The sequence below is a fragment of the Protobothrops mucrosquamatus genome, unplaced genomic scaffold (genome assembly GCF_001527695.2).
Source record: "Protobothrops mucrosquamatus isolate PMUCROS unplaced genomic scaffold, P.Mucros_1.0 scaffold8, whole genome shotgun sequence".
NCBI lineage: Eukaryota > Metazoa > Chordata > Lepidosauria > Squamata > Viperidae > Protobothrops > Protobothrops mucrosquamatus.
The window spans coordinates 3,878,099-3,899,560 of NW_015386395.1; the positions used below are offsets into that span (position 1 = coordinate 3,878,099).

Sequence of the window (21,462 nt, forward strand, 5' to 3'; positions counted from 1 at the left end):
TTGAATATTAGCCTAGGTTTGGTTTGGGAAGTCCGGGGGGTGGGGGGATGGGATAAATCATTGTGTAATACCTGTGATGTATTTCTTTTTTCTCTTATGATAAAAACAATAAAAAATTTTATATTGAAAAAAATGATAAAAACAGCCTGTGTGATTTGTTAATAGTTCAATGTATCATGAAATTCTATAAAATTTGGGTTGAGCCAGGGAATGCGTATCAATTTAATTATGGTTAGGTCAGTATGTCTTACAAACACACCCATTACGGCACAAATTGATTTTGTTTGAGGATACCAGGTAATATGACACAGTAGTTTGAAAACAATTTAAGTAAAATTATCACACGAGTTACTGTATTGTGTGACTGAACTACTTATCCCGCATTTTGACTTCTTCTGTAGTTCCACCATTAGTCTTCATTGTTCTGCAACTCTTGGGCAGTTATTTCGATGTGCTAAAGTTGAGGTGAGTCTAGGAGCTTAGGAAAGTCTAAATCGATATCCTATTAATACCTTTAGAGGAAATCAAATTTCCCAGCAAGTCTCCTTGCATTTTGCCCACTGTGAGTAATAGATCTTATAAATTAATATTGCCACCTTCTTCTATTGAAGCCAACGCATCACACCATGAAACAGGAAACAGCAATTTTTAACAAAATGGAAACCCCGTGCATGACGGGAAAACATAAGTAGCATGGCTATCGCTTCAATCCGCCCTCTGCAGTACTACGGAAGATTTTTAAAGTTTTCCACTGGGCTTTACGGGGAAGGCTCTCTCTAGTCTAGAAAAACAATAGACTTCCTTTTTATGTACTGAGGAGGGGAGTTCGCAATTCCAACTGGAACGTGTAGTCCGCCTATAAAAGATACTGGGGCGACAGCTTTGACAGGAAAGTCATATCTTAACTACAATTCCCAGCGTTCTTTGAAAACACACGCTCACAGGAACAGCGTTTCAGGAACGTAGACACGATGCACATGTCCTCCGCCCTAAAATTCTCGCGAGATTTACTCTCCCCTTCAACTCTAATTTAGAACAGCGCGGTGGCTGACGGGAGGAACGGATATTTACATCTCTTTTTCCCTCTCCCAACCCCCCCACCCCAGGATTGGAGCTGTATTTCCTGAAGTGTACTGCGTGTCTGTCTGATGATAACGAATAAAGGACAGAGAAGGGAAAGGCTGGAAGGGAAGTGAGAGGAGAAACCGAGAAAATTCGGTGCCAAGGCACCCTTCTCGCTTCCCCAAGAGCGCTTTAGGAAATGGCGGCCGACCTTCGTGCTGCCTGCGAGGCATCTCGGGACGAGTAGTCTTTATTCTCGTCCTCTGTGGGTAGGGAGGACCTACCAGCCGTTTACGAACTCCACTTCCCATAAGCCAACGGGCGGAGAGGATTCCAGGCGAGAGCGAATTGGAGGGGACGGGGGGAGGTTCCAGGCTACCTCCTGCCCCCCTCCCCCTGGCCCTCACCCTCCTCCTGCGCCGCGGCGGCTGCTGCTGCGTCGGGTGAGGGAGCGCGAGCGAGTGGCGCAGGCAAAAGCCAGAGGAGGGGTCGCGGGACGCGGGGCTGCGCGAGGAGAGGAACGCGGAGAAGCAGCAGCTTGGAGGCCGGGGTGGCGCGGCAGGCCTGGGGAGATGTGAGGGGGGGGGGGTTGACGGTGCCGCGGGCTTGGTGTGTGTGTACGTGGGGTGGCCTTTACGGGTCCTGAGGTAAGAGGCAAGCGAGGTTTGCCCTTCATGTGTTGGGAAGGCAGTGAGGACCTCGAAGCAGGGGTAAAGGTGGATCGTGGGCCTCAGCAGGCCTTGAGGGAGGAGGCCTAATGGGCTGGGATGCTTTCTAGGGAGGGAGGTCGGGCCTGAGGTGGCAGGGAATTAGAATAGAGGGCTGACTAGGCCTTATCAGTCGGTAGGTTGGGGATTTTTTTGGAGGGAAGGTAAGAAGTATATGTCACAGCAGATGGCAGCACCTACTCAGCCTTGGCTGATTAAAAAAAAAAGCAAAACAGTTTTGGGCCTGATCAATACGTACGTAGATGGGGGACCACCATGCAATTCCCAAACTGTTAGTCCAAAGATTTTTTTTTTTTAAAGACACCGAGCAAGCTATTTCCGCTAAAATGTTGCTAGAGAAAACGATATGGAAACGTGTGTGTAGTTATCAGTTTATTTATATTGTTTGTGGGCTGAGCTGGACTTGAGATCTTGCTTTTAAGGGTGGAAGGCATGAACTTACTCAGTTCTTGAAAATGTAGTAGGGACCTGTAAAGGAAGACGAAGGATAATACAGTATAAATCATTATTACTAGTAAATGGTAGGGATCTAGTGGATATGTGTATAGGGATGTTCAGCCTTTTAAAGAAAAGGGTTCGATGATAAGCTTGTAAAAAGATTAGAGGATGAATTGTGCAGGCCAATTCTTATTCAGAAGTAAGTCCTAGTAAGTTTTCATGTTAATATACATAGGATTGCTTCATTTATTGAGAAGGAGATTTTAAACAGGAACTATTGCAAAAAAACTAGATATGTACATAATATAAAGAAAGAATGGCTTAATAGATTTGTCCTTGGAACACAGGATATATATTAAGATAAAACAAATCTGAATGTAAGTGTTGAAATCTTGAGAATTGAAGCGGAAATTGTGGGCTGAATAATTTTGGATGATTGACTACAACTTTTGGTCGGGGAGAACAAAAATGAATAGTCGGGGAGTGGTTGCAGTAGTGTAGAGAATATGAAATTATTTAATAAAAGGGTTCCTCTAAGAAAGCATGTACCATTGAATTCTGGTCCACTGTTGAGAAAATTAAAATATGGGTTCTGGTGATGAGGTATAAGTTATGAGTAAGGAGGAAATAGGCATTTTTCAGGAAAAATAAGAGGGAATGATAAAATGTGTATTGTCTGGGACAGGGAATGAATTTGAGATTTAACAAAAAGGAAAAGTAGTTGATTTCATAGAAAAAAGACAGCAGTCTTTTGATTGCAGGCGGTGGAGGATATATATACCCATATGGTGATGTGAAAAAAGTTTGGTAAAAGAATTGCTTCCATTTTCTTTTCCTTCTGCCTTTTCTCATACTGTCTTTAGGTATCAGAGGCACCAGAGGTGCTAGTCTGTGAGAGCCATGTACAATGGGATAGGACTCCCCACTCCCCGGGGCAGTGGCACCAACGGTTACGTGCAAAGGAATCTCTCAGCAGTGCGCCACAAGAAGGATCGGACTGACTACAAGTCAGAAGAGGAGCTGAGGAAACTGGAGTCATCTTTGGTTAAAAAACCCAACCAGGACATCCTGGATCACGAGCGCAAAAGGAAGGTTGAATTGAAATGCTTAGAACTGGCTGAACTCATGGAAGAGCAAGGGTGAGTTGTTACAGGATGGTCAAGGCTAAGATGTTTTCAAGACACGATGGTGATTTGAGAAGAGGAGCGAGAATAATGATCAACCAACATTCTTAATTAAAATATACAGATTTGGGAATGATATGTTGTATGCTTTTCATCCAAAATTTCTCATTTCTGGTGTTTGGCACTCCGTTTTTACAAAAAGAGGTCTTATTTTGTGGAATGATTAGCGGAACAAGTATTTTAAATATAATATCTATATAGGGAGTAAAGAAATACAATGTTGTGATATTAGCTGTATGTTTTTTTCATTTTAAGTTACTTTCAGTGGAATTTGTTCAGAAAATATCAAAATTTAAGAAAATTTTTACATACTCAATAGAATTTTGGTTATTACAAGTATCTTAAAACTGGATAATCATATTTGGGATATACTAGAAATGAAAATGGTTGAAAATAATATGTTTTGTACTAATAGTTCCTAATATTATAAAGCATTTTTGAATGTTATATAGAGATAAATGGTAATACGCAATAATAATACATAGAATAGTCCAGTAAGATAAGCTATTATTGGCCACATTTTTCAGAGATTAATGGCCAGAAGGCTTAAGAGATGAAATGATTTGTGAAGATGCTCTAAAAGATTCATAGTAGAAGCAGAATTTGAACTAAAACTCTTTTGATTTACATTTTTCATTTTAATCAGTATTCTGTATTAAGTAAGTTATGTACTTTTTATAGGGTGAATTGTTGGATCTTTTATAATCCATGCATTTTAGAAATATTTTCTTAACCTCATTTCAGTGATTTAGCTTTTAAATGGAATATCTCTTTATAGTCCATAAATTCTATTCTGATGCATACAATAGGTATGGAGAAGGGGAAATTCAGGAGAAAGTGGCCACATTTCGGATGATGCTGCTAGAAAAAGATGTGGCAGTTGTCAAAGAAGGGGAACAGCAACAGAGGTCTAGGTAAGTAAGGCATTGGTTGATTTTGTGTTGTTTTATCATGATAATTACTTTTCATCTTAACAGAGGTTGTTCCATAAAACATGTTATGGATCCTATCAATCTGTGTATTGATAGGATCCTTGTATTGTAATATATTTGTTCTATTAACTATTTCTTTTCTTCTCCAGTATTACAGAGACCCATCAGTTGGCTGAGGCCAATGAAAAGAAGAATGAGAGGCTGCGAGCTGCTTTTGGGATCAGTGATAGTTATGTGGATGGCAGCTCTTTTGACCCCAACCGCAGAGCCAAGGAGGCAGCAACAGCTGCAGTGGCCAAACAACAGCAAGAGCAGCAGAAGCAGTACAGGTATGAGGAATCATTACTGGAAGAAAATAAGCAAGAAGAGATTACAAGGTAGCTTTGGTTGTTATGTTTACTACAGTAGAAAAAAAACTGAGCTTTTCAATTGTATTAGGAGACTTTTTTTAAAAAAAAGACAAATTCAAATAAAGTACCTGAAATGTAGGAAATATTAAACAAGCAGTAAGATTACATCTTAATGAAACCCCTATAATATGCTAATTTATGAGATAGTTCATGATTGATTTCCATTCTTGATTAGAATTTGTGCATAATTGACTTTATTTCTTGTACCTGTGAGATTTTATTTTTTGTAGAAAAAAATACGGAAATATAGGTATTTATGGAGATTCTCAGTCATCCATTATGGAGATTCTCAGTCATCCAGCAACTGGACTTTCTTGTTTTTCTTTGAAGACCTTTTGTTTCTCATCCAAGAATCTTCTTGGATGAGAAGTGCTTATGTAGAATGTTGTGAATTGAATTCTGTAATTTTATTATTTGGACTTTGTCTCCTCAGTCTTATCAAAGACTCCAGCAGTTCCCGCTCACCATCTCCAAAACAAAAGAAGAAGAAAAAGAAGAAAGACAGAGGCAGGTGGGTGGGTGAACCCAAGACACTTGAATTCTTTTTTCAGATCCATTAGATTCCGGAGGGGGGGGGGATTTAGATTTAGAAGTAAGAAAAGGAACTTTCACATTTTAAAGTTTCTCAGAAAATGTATCTTGCCCTTTTGGCTTTTCAAGGTCTGAAAGCAGATCACCTTCTCGAAGAGAAAGGAAAAAAAGCTCAAAGAAAAAGAAACACAGGTAAGAGGATTGTAGGGAGGATTAAAGTGACTGGTCCAGTATGAGAATTGGATTTTAGGGACGTCACGATTTGATCATGATGATGATTTGCGAAGTCTTTTGTAGTGCTGTCTTCAAAAAAAATTTTTTTTAAATTTTCTTAAGAAGGCTTCAATCTTTTTTTCCCTCTATGGTAAAAAGTGATTATATAAAAATTTGGGGCATGCTGTCTGATAGGCTTGTAGTTCTCACTCTTTATGCTGCATTTACTTCTCCAGAAATCTGCTTAATAACCATCTTCGATGGGATTCACGGACAGAATTCACGTTTGTAATCCAGCATCAATTTTGAACATCAGCTTTGCCTTGCTAAAGTTATTGAGCATGACATCAGTTTTCTGGTAACTTGGGAATAAAGTCTGATATTGGACAGGAAACCTGGTGCTTTTTTAACAACCTGAATACAAATTCTATAATTCGTGTTCATTAAACACACTGGCTACAACTGATGGAAGTTATAATTAAAAACATCTGCCACATCAGATTACCAACTATGTTTTTTTTAAATTCTAGATCAGAATCAAAGAAAAGGAAGCACAGGTGAGTCTTAATAACCATTAGCCATTTTTAAAATGTTTGGATGTAATAGGTAGTGGTTCTTTCTGGTTCTTATTCTCAGGGTTCCACGGATCTGATTTCCAACGGTGCCTTAAAATGTGTGAGAATTGCAAATTTAGCACTTGTTTTCAACATCTTAAAGCAGTGGCGCCTTTTCATGGGATTCTGATCCTAGGGATCAGCTGTGTTTGTCTCATGCACTTTACAAAGCTTTCAGAAGATTGTATCTACATCTAAACTTTACATTGGTCTCCTGACTGAATTTGGAGTTGGTATGTTAGAGACAGTTATTCTTGGGTATTGCTAGAGTAGATGTCCTATGAAGGATATGAAAGGAACAGAGGGAGAAACAGTCACTGCACATGCAACTGTTCAGGAATGATTCAAAACAAACTTTTTTTCTCAGATCTCCAAGTCCCAAAAGCAAACACAAATCCAAGGAGAAGAAACGGAAGAGGTAAAAACCACCTAATCTACCTGTGTTGTGCAATTAAAGTTGATCTTCTTTGCATGCATCTGATTCTCATTTTTAACTCTCAGGTCCACCAGTGAGTCTGCGTCTCAGAAAGGCCGCCGGGATCGCTCTTCCTCCCCAGATGGCTCTTCCTCATCAGATGCTTCCCACAGCAGGTACAGCTTGGCAAATCAAACTCTGTGTCTTGTTATTAGCTATTAAACTTGGGCAGAGTCTTATGGATTAACCTTCTAATCATTTGTTTACAGATCAGGCAGCCCCATTGTGCAAAAAAGGAGCTTCCTTAGACGGCAGAGCAAGTCTCCTTTGTCAAGTTCACGAAAACCAGACACCGAAGTGGTTTCTAAGAATTTGGGAGAGAAAGAGCGTTCATCTTCTGCTGAGCCTGCCCGGCAAGGCAGGAGCACAAGTCCTCGAGAAAGCAGAGAGAAGCGGGAGGTAAAAAATAATATATGCATTAGGAAAGTGAGAAACGTTTACATAAATAAAGTCACTTGGAACAAAATACTGATTGGTTCATTAAAATTGGAGAGGACAAATGGTGGATTCTAAGTTCTTTTACTATATTAAAACAGTGTCTTCCTCAAACTTAAAATCTAATTATAGTTTATTGAACAGTGTGTCCAACTTTTTGTGATGTGTGAATTTCAATCCTCAGAATTTTCCATTGAATGTGCCATTGCTAAGAATTCTGGAAGTTGAAGTCCATACAAAATCACTCAGATTGGTAAATGCTGTTGTAAAATGACAGCTAATTAATGAGTTGCTTAGAGTTAAAGTGATCTTTTCACTTTCAAAATGCTTGTAATATAGTTGGGAGCTGGCTGCTGAGCCTTTTTCCTTTTTCAAAGGACAGTTCTAGTTACTATTTTTTATATTCCTGTTTAGAAAATATCCAAGCATTCTCCAGTACGTGAGACCCTTCAGCGTTCTCCAAGTCCTTCATCTCCTGCCAAAGAGAAAGAAAGAGACAAGGACAGAAAGTCTGCTCGGCATGGGGGTCGAAAATCCACCCCCTCACTTGAGCATGATCCAAAGTGCATGCATCGTTCTCCTGTGCTGAATGATCTTTCTCGAGAAAAGTGTCCCCCTTCTAAAGAGAAGAGGTCTCCTGCCTGTTCCTCTCCATTTGCTAAGAAGCAGTCAGAGGATCGTAATGGGACTCTTCCACCATCCAAGGCTAAGATTTCTCCTGACCATGAGGAGCTTACAGCTTCCTCATCTGCTTCTAAGGGTGTTGAGACCAAATTGAAGAAGATGTCTCGTGAGGACTCTACACCTCAGCATTCACCTTCTCCTTCAGAGAGTGGTAGCTGCTCCTCTTCTTCCTCTTCTCCTTCCCCACCAACTAAGGCTGCTCCAGTTTCTCGCAACTGTTCTCCAGAGGGCCCTTCCAAAAGGCAAGACAAAGAGAAAGCTTCTACCCAAAGAGAGAAATGTAGCTCATCCCCTGAAATCTCTCGTTCTGGGCAAAAGCAGTCTTCTAAGACATCTCGACGTGAACCATCCAGCACCCCTCCAGCTAAAGGCTCCAGAGCAAGAGCCAGCCGGAGAGACAAATCTCTCTCTCAAACACCCACTACTCGTAGAGGTAGATCTCGGTCCCGGACACCACCAAAGAGAGGTAGATCACGCACACGTACCCCACCAAGGAGGGGCAGGTCTCGTTCTCAGAGACGTGCTCGATCCCGTTCCCGTACTCCTTTGCGAAGGGGACGTTCTCGAACACCCCAGTGGCGAGGCCGTTCAAGAACACCTCAGCGATGGGGTAGATCACGTTCACGTACACCTCCCAGATGGGGTCGATCCCGTACCCCTCAGAGGCGTGGTTGGTCTCGCTCTAGAACTCCCCAAAGGCATGGATGGTCTAGAAGCAGAAATAGTGGAAGATGGGGAAGATCACGAACACCGCCAAGAAGGGGGAGATCACGTTCAAGAACACCAAGAAGAGGCAGGTCTAGATCAAGAACTCCACCCAGGCGAGCAAGGTCCCGTTCCAGAACACAACCGAGAAGAGGCAGATCTAGAACTAGGACACCTCCGAGGAGAGGACGATCAAGTTCATCCCCAAGAAGAGAGAAATCTTTGATTTCAGCCAGACGAAGCAGATCTGTGTCATCTCCAGATCGGAAAGTTTCCAGAATTTCTTCTAGGAGAAGTCGATCTGATTCATCTACAAGAATGAGGGAAATATCCAAAAAAGTGGTAAGACGTAGTCTTTCTGGTTCCTCTCCTGAATTAAGATTAAGAGCATCTCCCAGACGTAGTCGGTCTGGATCACTTCCAAAAGCTAAAAAGAAAACTCGATTGTCTCCAAGAAGGAGTCGATCAGGTTCCTCTCCAAGGTCAAGGAAGAAAAGATCAAGAACACCTCCAAGGCGCAGTTGTTCTAGTTCTTCTCCAAGAGTAAAAAAGAAATCAAGATTAAGCATCAGACGAAGTAGATCTGGTTCTTCTCCAACACCAAAAAAGAAATCAAGATCACCTACTAGGCGTAGTCAATCCAGGTCACCTCCAGCCCTCAAAAACAAAACCAGAATGTCCCCTCGGAGCAGTTCTGGTTCATCTCCAAGGCTTACAAGGAAGTCTGATGTTTCTTCAGCAGCTGAAGAAAAAGCTAAAAGCACTTCAAAAAGAAGTCGATCTGGTTCCTCTCCAGCACTGCGGAAGAAATCAAAGTCTCCTTCAAGACGTAGTATATCTGGGTCCTCTCCAGAACCAGAGATAAGATTACCAAGAAGGCGAAACAGATCTGAGTCCTCTCCAGAAGTGAACACAAAGTCAAGGGCAGGATCATCCCCAATGCTGAAAAAGGAAATGGGATCATCTCCAAGGCGAAGTCGGTCTAGTTCCACTCAATCATCAGCAAAGGAAAACTCCTTATCGCCAATAAGGCAAGCAGCTTCTCCAGAATCAAAGTCTGCATCTCCACTGCAGCAAAGCAGATCTGGAAGGTCTGTAGGAACAAAAGAAAAACCTAAATCACCGCATCAAAGGCAGAGCACATCTAGATCACCTCTGGCTTTGAGAGAGACATCTCTTTCTCCTCTAAGACCAGTTGCATCTGGATCTTCATTAGAAATTAAGAAGAAATCTTCACCACTGGATAAATGCAAAAATGATTCCTTGGAGTTAAAGAAGACTAGGTCATCTCCAAGGCAAAGCACATCTGGCTCTTCCCCAGTGACCAAAGAGCAGTCAAGATCACCTCCCAGGACCAAGTCAAGATACTCTCCTGAGATGACAAAATCTTCACCTTTGAAGCAAGTCATATGTGGACTGTCCCCTCAGGTAGCGAAAGAGAAATCTCCCTCCAGGAGAAGTGAATCCAGATTATCTCCTGAACTAAATGGCAAATCTAAAACTCCTCCAAAGCAAAATAAATTCCAAGAAGTGAAAACAAAATCTGGATCTTCTCCAGGGCACAACAAATCTAGTTCCATGGCAGTAATGGAAAGTGCTTCATCTCCATGCCAAAAGAGTAAATCAGGTTCATCTCTCTCTGGAAAAGAAAAATTGCAGTCTTCCTCAAAACAAATGCCGTCTGAGTCATCACCAGTACTTAAAAAAACAGATGTTCCATCAAGGCGGAGTAGATCTGGATCTTCCTCTTCCTCTTCTTCCTCCTCCTCTTCTTCCTCTTCCTCCTCTTCCTCCTCTTCTACTTCTTCATCAACATCTCCAGAAGATAATAAATCTCAGTCACCTCCCAGACTTAGTCGCTCTGTGGGGCTGTCAGTCAACAAGAATAAATCAGTTTCATCCCCAATGCATGATAAAGCATATTCTTCTCCAGAACCAGAGAATAGCACATTTGCAACTGTTACAAAGCACAATAGACCTGGATCTTCTCCAGAAATAAGAGAAACTTCTAAAGCTGCAGTGATGGGGCCCAGATCACCTTTAGAGAAGAAAGGGGCATTTAAAGAGTCATCTCGAAGAAGCAGATCAGGTTCTTATTCTGGGACTAAAGAGAAGCCAAAAATGCACTCTAGTGAGAGCAGTTCAGATTCTTCTCCAGAATGGAAAGAGAAATCTGAGAGCAGATCTGTGTCACCGCTCAGACCAAGAATAAAATCAAAAACGCCTCCAAGACGCAGAATATCAAGGTCCCCACCTAGATCTAGACCAAAGTCCAGAACTCCTCCGAAGTGTGGCAGGTCTGGGTCTCCACCAAGACCTAAGCTGAAGTCCAGAACGCCTCCAAGGCGACGTAGGTCTGGCTCATCTCCTAGACCCAGAATAAAGTCTAGAACACCACCCAGACGACGTAGATCTGGGTCATCCCCAAGGTCCCAAATTAAATCCAGAACACCACCCCGACACCACTGCAGAGCTGGATCATCCCCAAGACCTAGAAGGAAATCTAGAACCCCTCCACGGCGACGTAGGTCTGGATCACGGGCAAGAGACAAGTCTAGAACACCAGTTACAAGAAGACGGAGATCTGTGTCACCAGTGAGTCCTAGACGCAAATCTAGAACACCTCCAAGACGTGGACGGTCCAGATCACTTTCTAGAGAAAAATCAAGCACCAGCACACATCCACATTGGTCTGAGTCATCATCCTATAGTGACAGGCCCAGAAGTTCTTTGCGACAAGAAAGATCTGGCTCTCCCTCATGGAGGAGTCGCTCCCGTTCACTCTCCAGGCGACGAGATAAATCTCGTGGTTCTTTGCGGAGGGAACGGTCAATTTCCTCTCCAGCTAGAAGCCGCTCAAGATCCTCTTCTCGTCAGGAGAAATCTAAACCATCACACAGAGGTCATTCCCAATCACCAGTACAGATGTTGCAGTTGTCCCCAGAGAGGACTGCAACAAGTAGGAATGCATCCCGTTCACCTCCCAGATTAGATGCATCACGTGTAACAGCATCATATAAAGGCACTGGGTCCAGAGTATCCCCTGATTGTCAGTCATCTCCTGTGAGGAAGCATTCCAGATCAGGCTCCCAGGAAGCCTGCACATCTCCAGGAAGAAAGTCTCGCTCTCCTCCTGTTCTAGAGAGATATCCCAAGTCTGACCTCCAAGAGAAACCAGCAAGCTCCTCTCTTTGGCACAGCAAAAACAACATTGCCATTCCTTGCGCTTTAACTCCACCTTGTGAGGAATCTCCTAAATTGCGAAAGGCCCTCTCTCCCGATCCATCTATGCTACATGACTTGCCTCCAGTGTCAAAGAATGGTGACTCCATAGCCATCCGAAACAGCCCAGGAGATAGGAATCAGAGCATGCACCAAGCTATAATGAAAGATGATACAGGAATTGGTGCACCTTTGTCAGGGAGAAGCCGTTCTCATGCAGGCTCCCTCTCTCCTGTAAAAGCTAAATTGTCGTCCCATTCCTCCTCCTCCTCCTCCTCCTCCTCTGCTTCCTCCTCCTCGGCTTCTTCAAGCCCCTTACCAGCATTGATTTCTGTCCTAATACCATCCCCCAAAGAAGAGGAAATTGTATCTGAAGGAAAAGTAGCAGACAGGTCTGAGGTGCACTTACCTACCCTTGAGGCTGAGTCGCAGTTGGCTTCTGTCGCCATGGAGGATGACACCAGAAGCAGCTGTCCTACAGTCCTACAACTTGCTCTTCCCTCTCCTCCACCCTCTGCCCCTTCGAAGGCAAAGAGAAGTTCATCTGCCTCCTCTACCAGTTCATCGTCATCCTCATCTTCCTCCTCATCCTCGTCTTCTTCAACTTCTGATTCTGAGTCCAGCTCATCTGAATCCAGTCCCCATGATCAGGCAACAAAGGAGCTTGAGGCTGAGATTGAACTGAAACAGTAAGAACCTTTCTTCTTAGTAATCCCTTTTTTCCATGTCTTTTAAGCTGTCAGCAATCACTGCCTGGTAATAACCCAAAATCCAGTTTCTTCTTGGTCAGTTAGAAGGTATATGCAGATTCACTCATTTTATTCATGTCCTTGTTTTATATACTTTCTAATCCCAGTCTCTGGAATGACTTCTCTGCCATAAAAGATGTTGTGCATACCCATAGTCCATAAGCATTGTCTCAGATACTCTGCAAATATATAAAATAGATATAGGCGTGTATAACACAACCAATGATGTTTTTGTTTCTAGTATTGCTAGGTTTAAAAACTGAAGTTTTGATTGAACTCTTGCATGAGTTGAATTCTAATCTAGCCTCCTTTATAAGCAGATACAAAAAGGCCAGTGAGCTTGTATTTTTATGCTTGGGGGAAACAAGCTCTCTTCCTCTGTAGGGAAATCAAATGAGCTCAAGGGGCAACAAAGTCTTACTTGATTCTAAGAGAATTTCTGGAGATAGATGATTCCAGAGAACAGGAGCCAGATGAAGAAAGGATCGTTGTTGCTGCATGGCTATTCTGGTATGAGGGCTCAGGTCAACTGCATGGGCACTGGCAGGTCTTGGATGTGCCTATGTACAGAGTGGTCACTGTGTTTACCTTTCAGCATCTGTATTTTTCTCGGTTCTTGTATTAATAGTGTCAGTTGAAATGTAAGTTTTCATACATTTTATATGTTTGATTTTTTTCTTCAGTTTCTATAGCTACCCAAATCAACCAAGTGACTTCACTATGTAGTGTGTAGACCTGATATTGTTACCCTTCAGAAATGCTTCTTCATTGGTATGCTTTTGAAAGACTGTAATGATGGGCTTTGTCCACCAGAGGCCGCACTTGCTTATGTTACTGGGTACTATTAATAGATATTGTACTGTATTCTTATGGACTCCAGTTTTGGTCTGTATTATCTATATTTTTGGGTAGGTTTTGTGCAAGAGTTGTACTGCATCAAAGTACGCCTGCAAAAATGGATAATAATCTTTTTTGCAAAATATGTATTTAACAGAATTTAAATGCAATCTTGGCTTATGTATCTTCTGTAATTCTGTTTTCAAGATACTAATGTGGAGGACTAGGTTTTTTTTTTTTAACACTTGGTATAGCAGACCAAGAAAATGAGCGTAGAGAATTAGTGAGGTAGCAAGAGATAGCTTGATAGAACCTGTAATTGTTCCATTTTGAGTCTTTGCTGTTTGGGAAGCTGTTTAGTCATGGTTACTTTTTGTTTGCAAGGATAGCCTAAATCTTCAACTCAAAATGTTTGTATTCTGGATCTGTTAATACAAGTGACTCATCTCTGCTTCCTAGGAAATGAGTCTCCATGAAGTAGCAGTCGCCTTTGTCAGTGGAAAACCTAAGCTTCTCAGTTCCCAGCATGGTAGATTCTTTTAATTAAAAAAAAGGAAAGTAGTGTGTTGCAAAATGTTATCAGTTTTGATTTTACTTTATTTCCAGTAATATCTCATAAACCTCAGGAGCATATCTGGAAGGTGGCTCCAATGAGGGGATTGGTTTGAAGTATCTATATATGTAAGGAAAAAAAGAAAAAAGAGGAGGAGGAGGGTTAGTGTGGCAAGAAATAACAAAGTCAGTTTTCTTTGTAGCATTTCTGACTGCTAATGCCAACCAGGACTGTCATTTTGTGAGGCATAAGGATCCCTATTTTTTGACTGATAATAGGCTGAATATGCTGCTAAGAATTTTTTATAAAAGACTCAAGTCAGCTGTTTTCCTAGACTTTCCCCATAAATAGCATGAGCTGGAGTTTGTGTATCCATTCAGAAATTTGAGTTTCTCCAGTTAACCTGCCTGAATCTTGTTTCCTCTGTTGCAGCCATCCAATCTTTAATTATACCCTCTTCCCTTTCCTTGTAAAGGCCACCAAGCCCAGTGCTGAAAGAGACTCATGGTGATGAGCAACCTCTGGAAATGGGCAAACGTAAGTGCCGTTCTCGAAGCTCAAGCAGTTCAAGCAGCAGCTCTTCCTCTTCTTCGTCGTCCTCTTCTTCAGCCTCTTCCTCTTCCTCATCTTCCTCCTCTTCGTCATCTTCGTCCTCCTCAACACCATTGCCTAAAACAGGACTCCAGGCAGTGATGAAGGGCTCCCTGAAGAAGAAACCATCTCCAGAGAAGAGAAAGTAAGTATTCTGCTAATGAAGAGGTATACTTTGCACCTGAGAATCAGTATATTCGTTATTGGCAATGTTGTTGAAGTGTGGAGGTGAACTAGCCCTTTCCTTCCTTGGCTTGGCACCCTAAGAGAATACCTTGCTGAATGTTTAGAATGGAAATAGTCCAAGAAGACTTCCAGATGCTAAAAGATCTGTGGAAGATTTGTGGCCCTAACATTTTTGGGTAGTTAAAAATAGGTCTGCACATGGTAGGCTGTACCTAAATACTTTAAAAATAAAGTAGAAGAGGAAAGGGGAGGAAAGGGAAAGAGAAAATGGATAATATGAGAAAAGGAAGAATAAAAAAGTAGCGACTTCCAGCTTCTTTCAATGCAGAGAGATACATAGTACAGTTTAAATATTAACTTTTTACTTATCTTAAACAATAAATACTAGCTGTTTCTATAATCATGATCTACTTAATCATCAAAACCTAAAATCAAAATTTATTTTTTTTCTCTTGAGCAGAAAGTCCCAAAAAGGTTTCCAGATGGACACAAACTATTTACATTCTTTCCCCTAATTAATGCAATTAAATTTGCCATCTCCCCTAATTCATCTTTTCAATCCATTCCTCCAGTCAGTGACTCTTTCCATTTTTGACCATTTTTTTTATCATCGGCTCTTTCTATCGCTAGGTCACGCAGCCCTAGAAAACCAATTGACTCACTGAGGGATTCCCGCTCTCTGAGCTACTCCCCAGCAGAACGGCGTCAGATTTCCCCTCCTGTCCAACCACCCTCTGCTCCAAGGGATCGACGTAGGTAGGTCTCTTCAGCAAGTCTTACTTCTCTTGGCCAAGAAGTTGTTTAGGGATTATTTCCAGAATGCGTTTAACAATGAATCCAAGTCAGTTTCATACCCCCATTCTCTATCCAGAGACAGGTCTAAGGATAGATCCCTGCAGAGAAACAGACGAAGCATCAGCAGGTCTCCAGGACGAAAACGGCGACGCAAATCTCCCAGTCCCCGAGCTCCACGTCGCAGAACTTCAAGGTAATGAGCATGGCTTGCTAGTTTTAGAAATGCCTAACAATTGCTAAAGGTCCTATTAAGTGTAACAATTCGACTAACTTGACTGTACTTATTTTAGTTTTGTTATTTCTGAAACGGTGTGTTCTTACTCATTTCCTGAAGGTATAGTGAAATTATGCTAGTGTCTTTAATCCTAAAATCTCCAGCTTGAAGTCTATGAATTCTTCCCATTTACATCTAGGTATAAATAAATGGCTTGCTTCAAATAAATTGCCGGAGTACTGATACCATCTTTATTTCCATGAGTGTCACCGAGCATTATTTGTTTAGTGGGCCTGTCTGAAAAAGACAAAGCTAAGCTGAGATAATGATGGTATGGAATGTCCTGGCTAGACTGGAGGTCAAAGAGGATTATCCTTGCTAATTTCTCTTCTGGTAAATGGATAATTTGTGACTATATCCAATATGTTTCTTATCCACTTGCTCTCTGAAATTTAAGCTCACTTGCCAACCGAAAGCAGCTGAGGACTCTGTTAATCTCAAAGCAGAGTCCTTAGACTGAACATACCCCATTTTCAGAAAATGGTCTGTTTCCTTCCCTTCTGATTTGAAGTGTGAGATCCAGAGAGCTATAAAGCATTTATTCCTTTGTTCTCTGGAAACTTATCAGAACTGACTTCTTAAATTCGGTAAGACTTGACCATTCTTCTTCTTTATTTAAACTATTTATGCTGTATTCTTTAGCCTAAAAAGCTCCCATAATAAACCCCACTCATTTTCTGCTCTTGCACTTGTAATTTAAAAATACAAACAGAGAAAAGGGGATGAGAAGCAAAAATGAAAAGGTGACAATTTATGTGTAATATTTTATGATTCCTAGAATAGTCTGGTATGATGAAAATGGATTATTCAGAGGACCTCAATGATGCTTTCTTTCTCTTTACAGAAAATAACAAATACAGGTAGTCCTCGACTTAAACAGTTCATTTAGTGACCGTTTGAAGTTACAATGGCACTGAAAAAATGACTGACCTTTTTCACACTTATGACTGTTGCAGCATCCCCATGGTCATCTGATTTACATTCGGATGCTTGACAACTGGTTCATATTTGTGACAGTTGCAGTGTCCCGGGGCCATGTGATCCCCTTTTGCAACCTTCTGATAAGCAGTCAGTGGGGAAGCCAGATCCACTTAACAATCATGTGACTAACTTAATAATGATTCACCTAACAAATGTGCAAGAAAAGTCGTAAAATGGGGCAAATTCACTTAACAAATTTCTCACTTAGCAACATAAATGTTGGGCTCAATTGTGGTTGTAAATCGAGGACTGTTTGTATTCCTGCTGTTATTTCCCAAGGTCATTTGTAAAGAGGGTATTCAAAGCCCAGCAATTAGTGGCAGTAATGGGTGAAGGTGGTAGTTTCTGGCATTTATTGCCACTTTAGCAATACACTGGTTATCATTCCTCAACTTGGAGAAGTAAAGATTGGGCTCTTAGAAGTGTTCCAGTGGCGTTATACATTTCAGTATATACACTTTTCCCCTTTTTGAATTTCCTTTTTTCTCCTCAGTCATGATCTTTGTACCAGTAGTATTTTAGCAGTCATGTTTCCTTAATACAATGTACTTTAAAATATTTGTACATGGTTATACCGATCACCTCTGGGCCAAGAGATTAGATTGCTACCTTGTTTTGCATTGCTTAATTTTTTCTTCTCCCTTTTCTCCCTAAGGTCCCCGTAAGCCTTTTGGAGAGCGGAAAGTCCTTGTCCTCGCATCCACAGACTGCGCCACTCCCAGCCTCCAGTGCTGTTCCAGGTGGGAGTCCCCCGCCTCCTGATGTCCACTGGAAACCAGTGTGTTTGCATGGGGGGGGGGAGTGGAGATCTCTTCTTTTGCCATCACCTTTTTATTCTCATCAGTTTTTTTCTTTACTGTCCCTGTCTTTATTGCCCGTCATTTGTCGGCAGCTACATTCCCCTTGTCCCTGGACATTTCTGCTCAACACACACCAGGATCCACAGCCTCTATGCTCCTCTTCCTCTTCTTCCAACAGTTGGTGATGTTCATTTGATTTTTTTTTTCCTCTCCTGTGAGCATTTTTTTTCCTGTGCGTTTTGCAGCTAAAATCTTACTTCTGTGTTTTGAGAGCTGTCTTTTTGTTGATTTAGACTTAAAAGGTTTTTTTTAAAAAAAAAAAACCACACAAATGGGTGGGTGGGAAGTAGAGGGATATGTGATCTAATCTGTTTGATTTAGTGTTTCTCAGTCCCCCCCCTTGAAATGGTGGAGGGTTGTAATAAAAAGTTGGAGCGCATGTTACCAGCCCAGAATTAGATGGAAGGCAGTGCTATTTAGTAGCTCCTTCCTCTGTTCCCCACTGTTTCTATCAAGCTTTTATGAAGAAAAGCAGGCAGTTTCTTTCAGTAGCCTGCAACAGTGGAGTCGATTCTTGGTGGTGGCAAAATTGAGGGTTAAACTATTCTTGCTCCCCCCCCCCAGAACAAAATGAATTTAATATGCAGTGCTCTTTTTCCTTTTTATTCTTCCCTCAAAGGAGACTTTCATATTGATCAGCTGAGCCAGGTTATGAGGGGTTAGGTTTGGAACTGGAACAGGGGCATTCAGGCATTTTAGGGGGAAGGTGACTGAAATTTTGCTGAGAAGAAGCTGAGAAACCCTAAGTCAGGGAGGGTGGGAACAGAAGTTTCTTCATATTTCTTAAAAGCATTTAATTTTTTTTGATATGTACAGCAAGGAGATTTTTTCTGTCAAATAAAAAACTTATGAAATGCAAAATCTGTTGCTGAGTCATTCAGAATTTTCTTTAAGACTGGTCAAAGGAGATCTTCAATTAAATACATAGGTTTCTTACCATTACTGTTGCTTCTTCCTCTGTTTAGTGCTTTTGGTTTGTTTGAAGGATGAGTGAATAGCTAGAATAAGAGTACTTAATTCCCATCTATATAGCATGCACACATTTCTATATTCAGTCTGCTGAAGATAGTTAACTAAATAACACAAAATAAACACAAAGGTTTCCTCTATCCAGTTGTGTCCAACTCAGTGCTGATTTCTGTTTCTTAGCCGAGGGAGTCTGTTCCCCGAAAATATTTCCATGGTCATGTGTCCAGTATGACTGTATGCCGAAGCATAGGAGTGCTGTTACCTTCCCAATGAAGTACCTATTTATCTACACGCATTTGCATACTTTTGAACTGCTAGGAGGGCAGGACCTGCAGCAAGTAACGGGAGCTTACCCCATCACACAACGCTCAGGTCTTAAACCTGGGCTGTCAGCTTTCCAGCTGACAAGCTCAGCATCATTAATTGTTGAGCCACTGTGGTTTAACTAAAAGTAACCTTAGTAACCAAAAGTTCTTAAAACTAAACTTTTTGAGTTAATCTTATTTGGGCAGAGTTGTTAATAGTATCCAAACTATTTCCCTTTCAAATAAAAATAAGCTTTCAAGTGGACTCTGCAATATACCTTATTTGCAGCTATGGTATGTGATTAGATATACATAGAGAAATCTTATTTTTCTTTAAAAAAAATCACTGATCTTTGTGCATTTGAAACATCACACTCAGTAGAGCAAATTCGGATTTGAAGAAACATGGGTGATCAAAACAAGATTCCCTTTTCCATCCAAGAATAAAGGAATGGCTACAATGGGTCTAGCTTTTAAAGACTATGATATTTTGTCTGTTCTCCCAGTTTAAACACAGCTTCCTGCCAGTTGTGTTTATCTTCCTTGCAGTTGACTGCCGTTAGTTTTTAGTTACTTGTCTACATAGGGCTCTGTGTTAAAGCCATCCTGGTTTGCCTTTTGCTCATTTCAATTCCCTAACCGAAGTATGAGCGAATATTTTAGGATTTTTCTGTGAGTTGGCGGACCAGAAGAAAAGGGAGGGGGAAGCATTTTACACACGTGTGCATGAACAGGACGAGCATGCGTGCGATGCAAATGGTGCTAGCGCCCACGTGATACTTGCCTTGTCCCGTTCTTGCATGGCGTGGCGCCCCATTTTTGCACCCTGAAGTGCAGCATCCCATTTTTGCGCCTCACGGCATGTCCTGTTTTTGTGCCCTGCATGCTAGTGCCGAATGTGTGCGTACACGTGTGTGTGCACTTGCCAGCCTCTCCCACAGCCCGATGGTCAGCAGGCCATGGCCCGGTAGTGGGCCACTGCCCACAGGTTGGGGACCCCTGTTCTAGATGGGGAAGAGAGGAAGAAACGTAGGTATTGTTCCTACTCATCATGTCTACTAATACATGTTAAAGCGTATTCTTGCCAATATTGTTTGTTTTTGGTCTTGCTTAACAAAGGAAGATAACATCCCATGCCACAATAGTGTACAGATTGCGAACCACCTTGTTTCATTCTTTTTATGTCGAATCACAAACTGATATAAAACTCTTGGCATGAAATTTCACATTTTATTGTTTGGTATGCTGGGGCCCAAAGTCATCTTGGATTCATGGAGCTAATTGTGTAATACTAAGATAGGAAAAATTACACCGCAACATAATAAAAATTTACATGTTTTTGTCTGATTGTTGTCATTCCTTGCCCCACCCTTGTTCTGTGTGCCATTCCATTTTTGTTGCTAGCCTTACATATCCACTAGGTGCTAGTGGAATTCAAAAGGCTGTTTCTCAGCATGAAAAACAACATCCTGGAATTATGTGCTTAGAAATGATGTCACACACAAACAAAAAAAAAACCCCAGGAAATAAAACAGCAGTTCCCTATCTGGCACTAGCTATGCAACTTTAGAAAATAGGTATAAAGAATGTGTTAATATATTTAGGCAAATGTTATTTTATTGGATGAATACAATAAATTAATTACATTTATCTAGATTTTTCCTATTCAGTAAAAGTACTGAAACACATGGACACATTTTGAATGGCCTGGAATGATAATCTTTTTGCCTTTGAGGATAGCATGAACAGTGAGTGGCAACAGGTCTGATGTGGCACTGTAAGTATTGAAGGAGCCCAGGCTCAATTTGGAGAATTTCAGAGATGGCATTAGTAGGGTTGTCATGTCATAGCTAAACCTTTCCCTCCTTTTTTGGGGGGTGGGTGGGTGTTAAAGTAAGATTAGGAATGAGCGATCACTGTGGAACAAATGCCATTTGCACTCTTAATCCTGTAAAAAAAGCTTTAAATTTACTTAACGGCTGAATTAGGTCAGATTTGAGTGCTTTACAGCAAACCACTCTGATTTGAAGATGATTATGAAGATGAGGGAAAACTGACCTGAAAAGCATTGTTTGTGTGAAAGTGTAGTGGTTAAGATAGCAATTGCAACAAAAGCACTTCAGCGCTTCTTGTCCCATTTCCAACCCTTTATTTTAAACAAAAAACAAAAGTCACATCACTAAAATGTAGTCACTTTTTAGCTATATTTTGGCTTGAAGGTGGAGGGGAGACCATATACAGCCCATGGACTGCCTACTGTTCATGCCCACTATTTGTTTCTTCTGGTCATCTTGGCATGCACAGATGGGGGATTTTAAGCCTCTTTCTAAATACTGAGGTCATGTACCTTCATTCCCGGTAAGAAACTCATGATTTTGATTTTAGTGAATAAGATGAACCTTGTGTTCTCCCCAAGAGTCCAGTTGCCTTCTGTGTTCCTTTCCTTACTATAGTTGTAACAGCTCTTTGAAGTACAGTATGAGAAATGGTAATTAAGACATCAGAACCAGGATGGACAGTCATGGTGAGAAAGTTCTTGAATCTATGTTTCAGTTGTCCAATGAGCACTTTAATCCTTGAAAAAGATACTATCTGGAAGTGATGCCTGCACAGGATTTTCAGATAAACTGAAGTGTGTTTTAATCTTCCCATGTGGCATGCAGACTTTAAAACAGATAAAGGTTGGGGTATATAAAAATAAATCGGCTGTAAATACGGTAAAATGTACT

General features: G+C 41.3%; 1 protein-coding gene across 1 annotated transcript; it reads left to right on the top strand.

Moving 5' to 3' along the window:
* Positions 1-1,455: 1,455 nt before the first annotated feature.
* Positions 1,456-18,312, top strand: LOC107282527 (serine/arginine repetitive matrix protein 2). Its single transcript, XM_015810317.1, has 15 exons — positions 1,456-1,505; positions 3,092-3,367; positions 4,222-4,326; positions 4,494-4,673; positions 5,188-5,265; positions 5,415-5,477; positions 6,029-6,055; positions 6,480-6,530; positions 6,614-6,703; positions 6,797-6,986; positions 7,437-12,322; positions 14,248-14,508; positions 15,180-15,305; positions 15,421-15,537; positions 17,255-18,312. Exons 2-15 carry the CDS (start codon positions 3,129-3,131, stop codon positions 17,262-17,264), a joined length of 6,423 nt encoding a protein of 2,140 aa, XP_015665803.1. The 5' UTR covers positions 1,456-1,505; positions 3,092-3,128; the 3' UTR covers positions 17,265-18,312.
* The last annotated feature ends 3,150 nt before the right edge of the window (positions 18,313-21,462 follow it).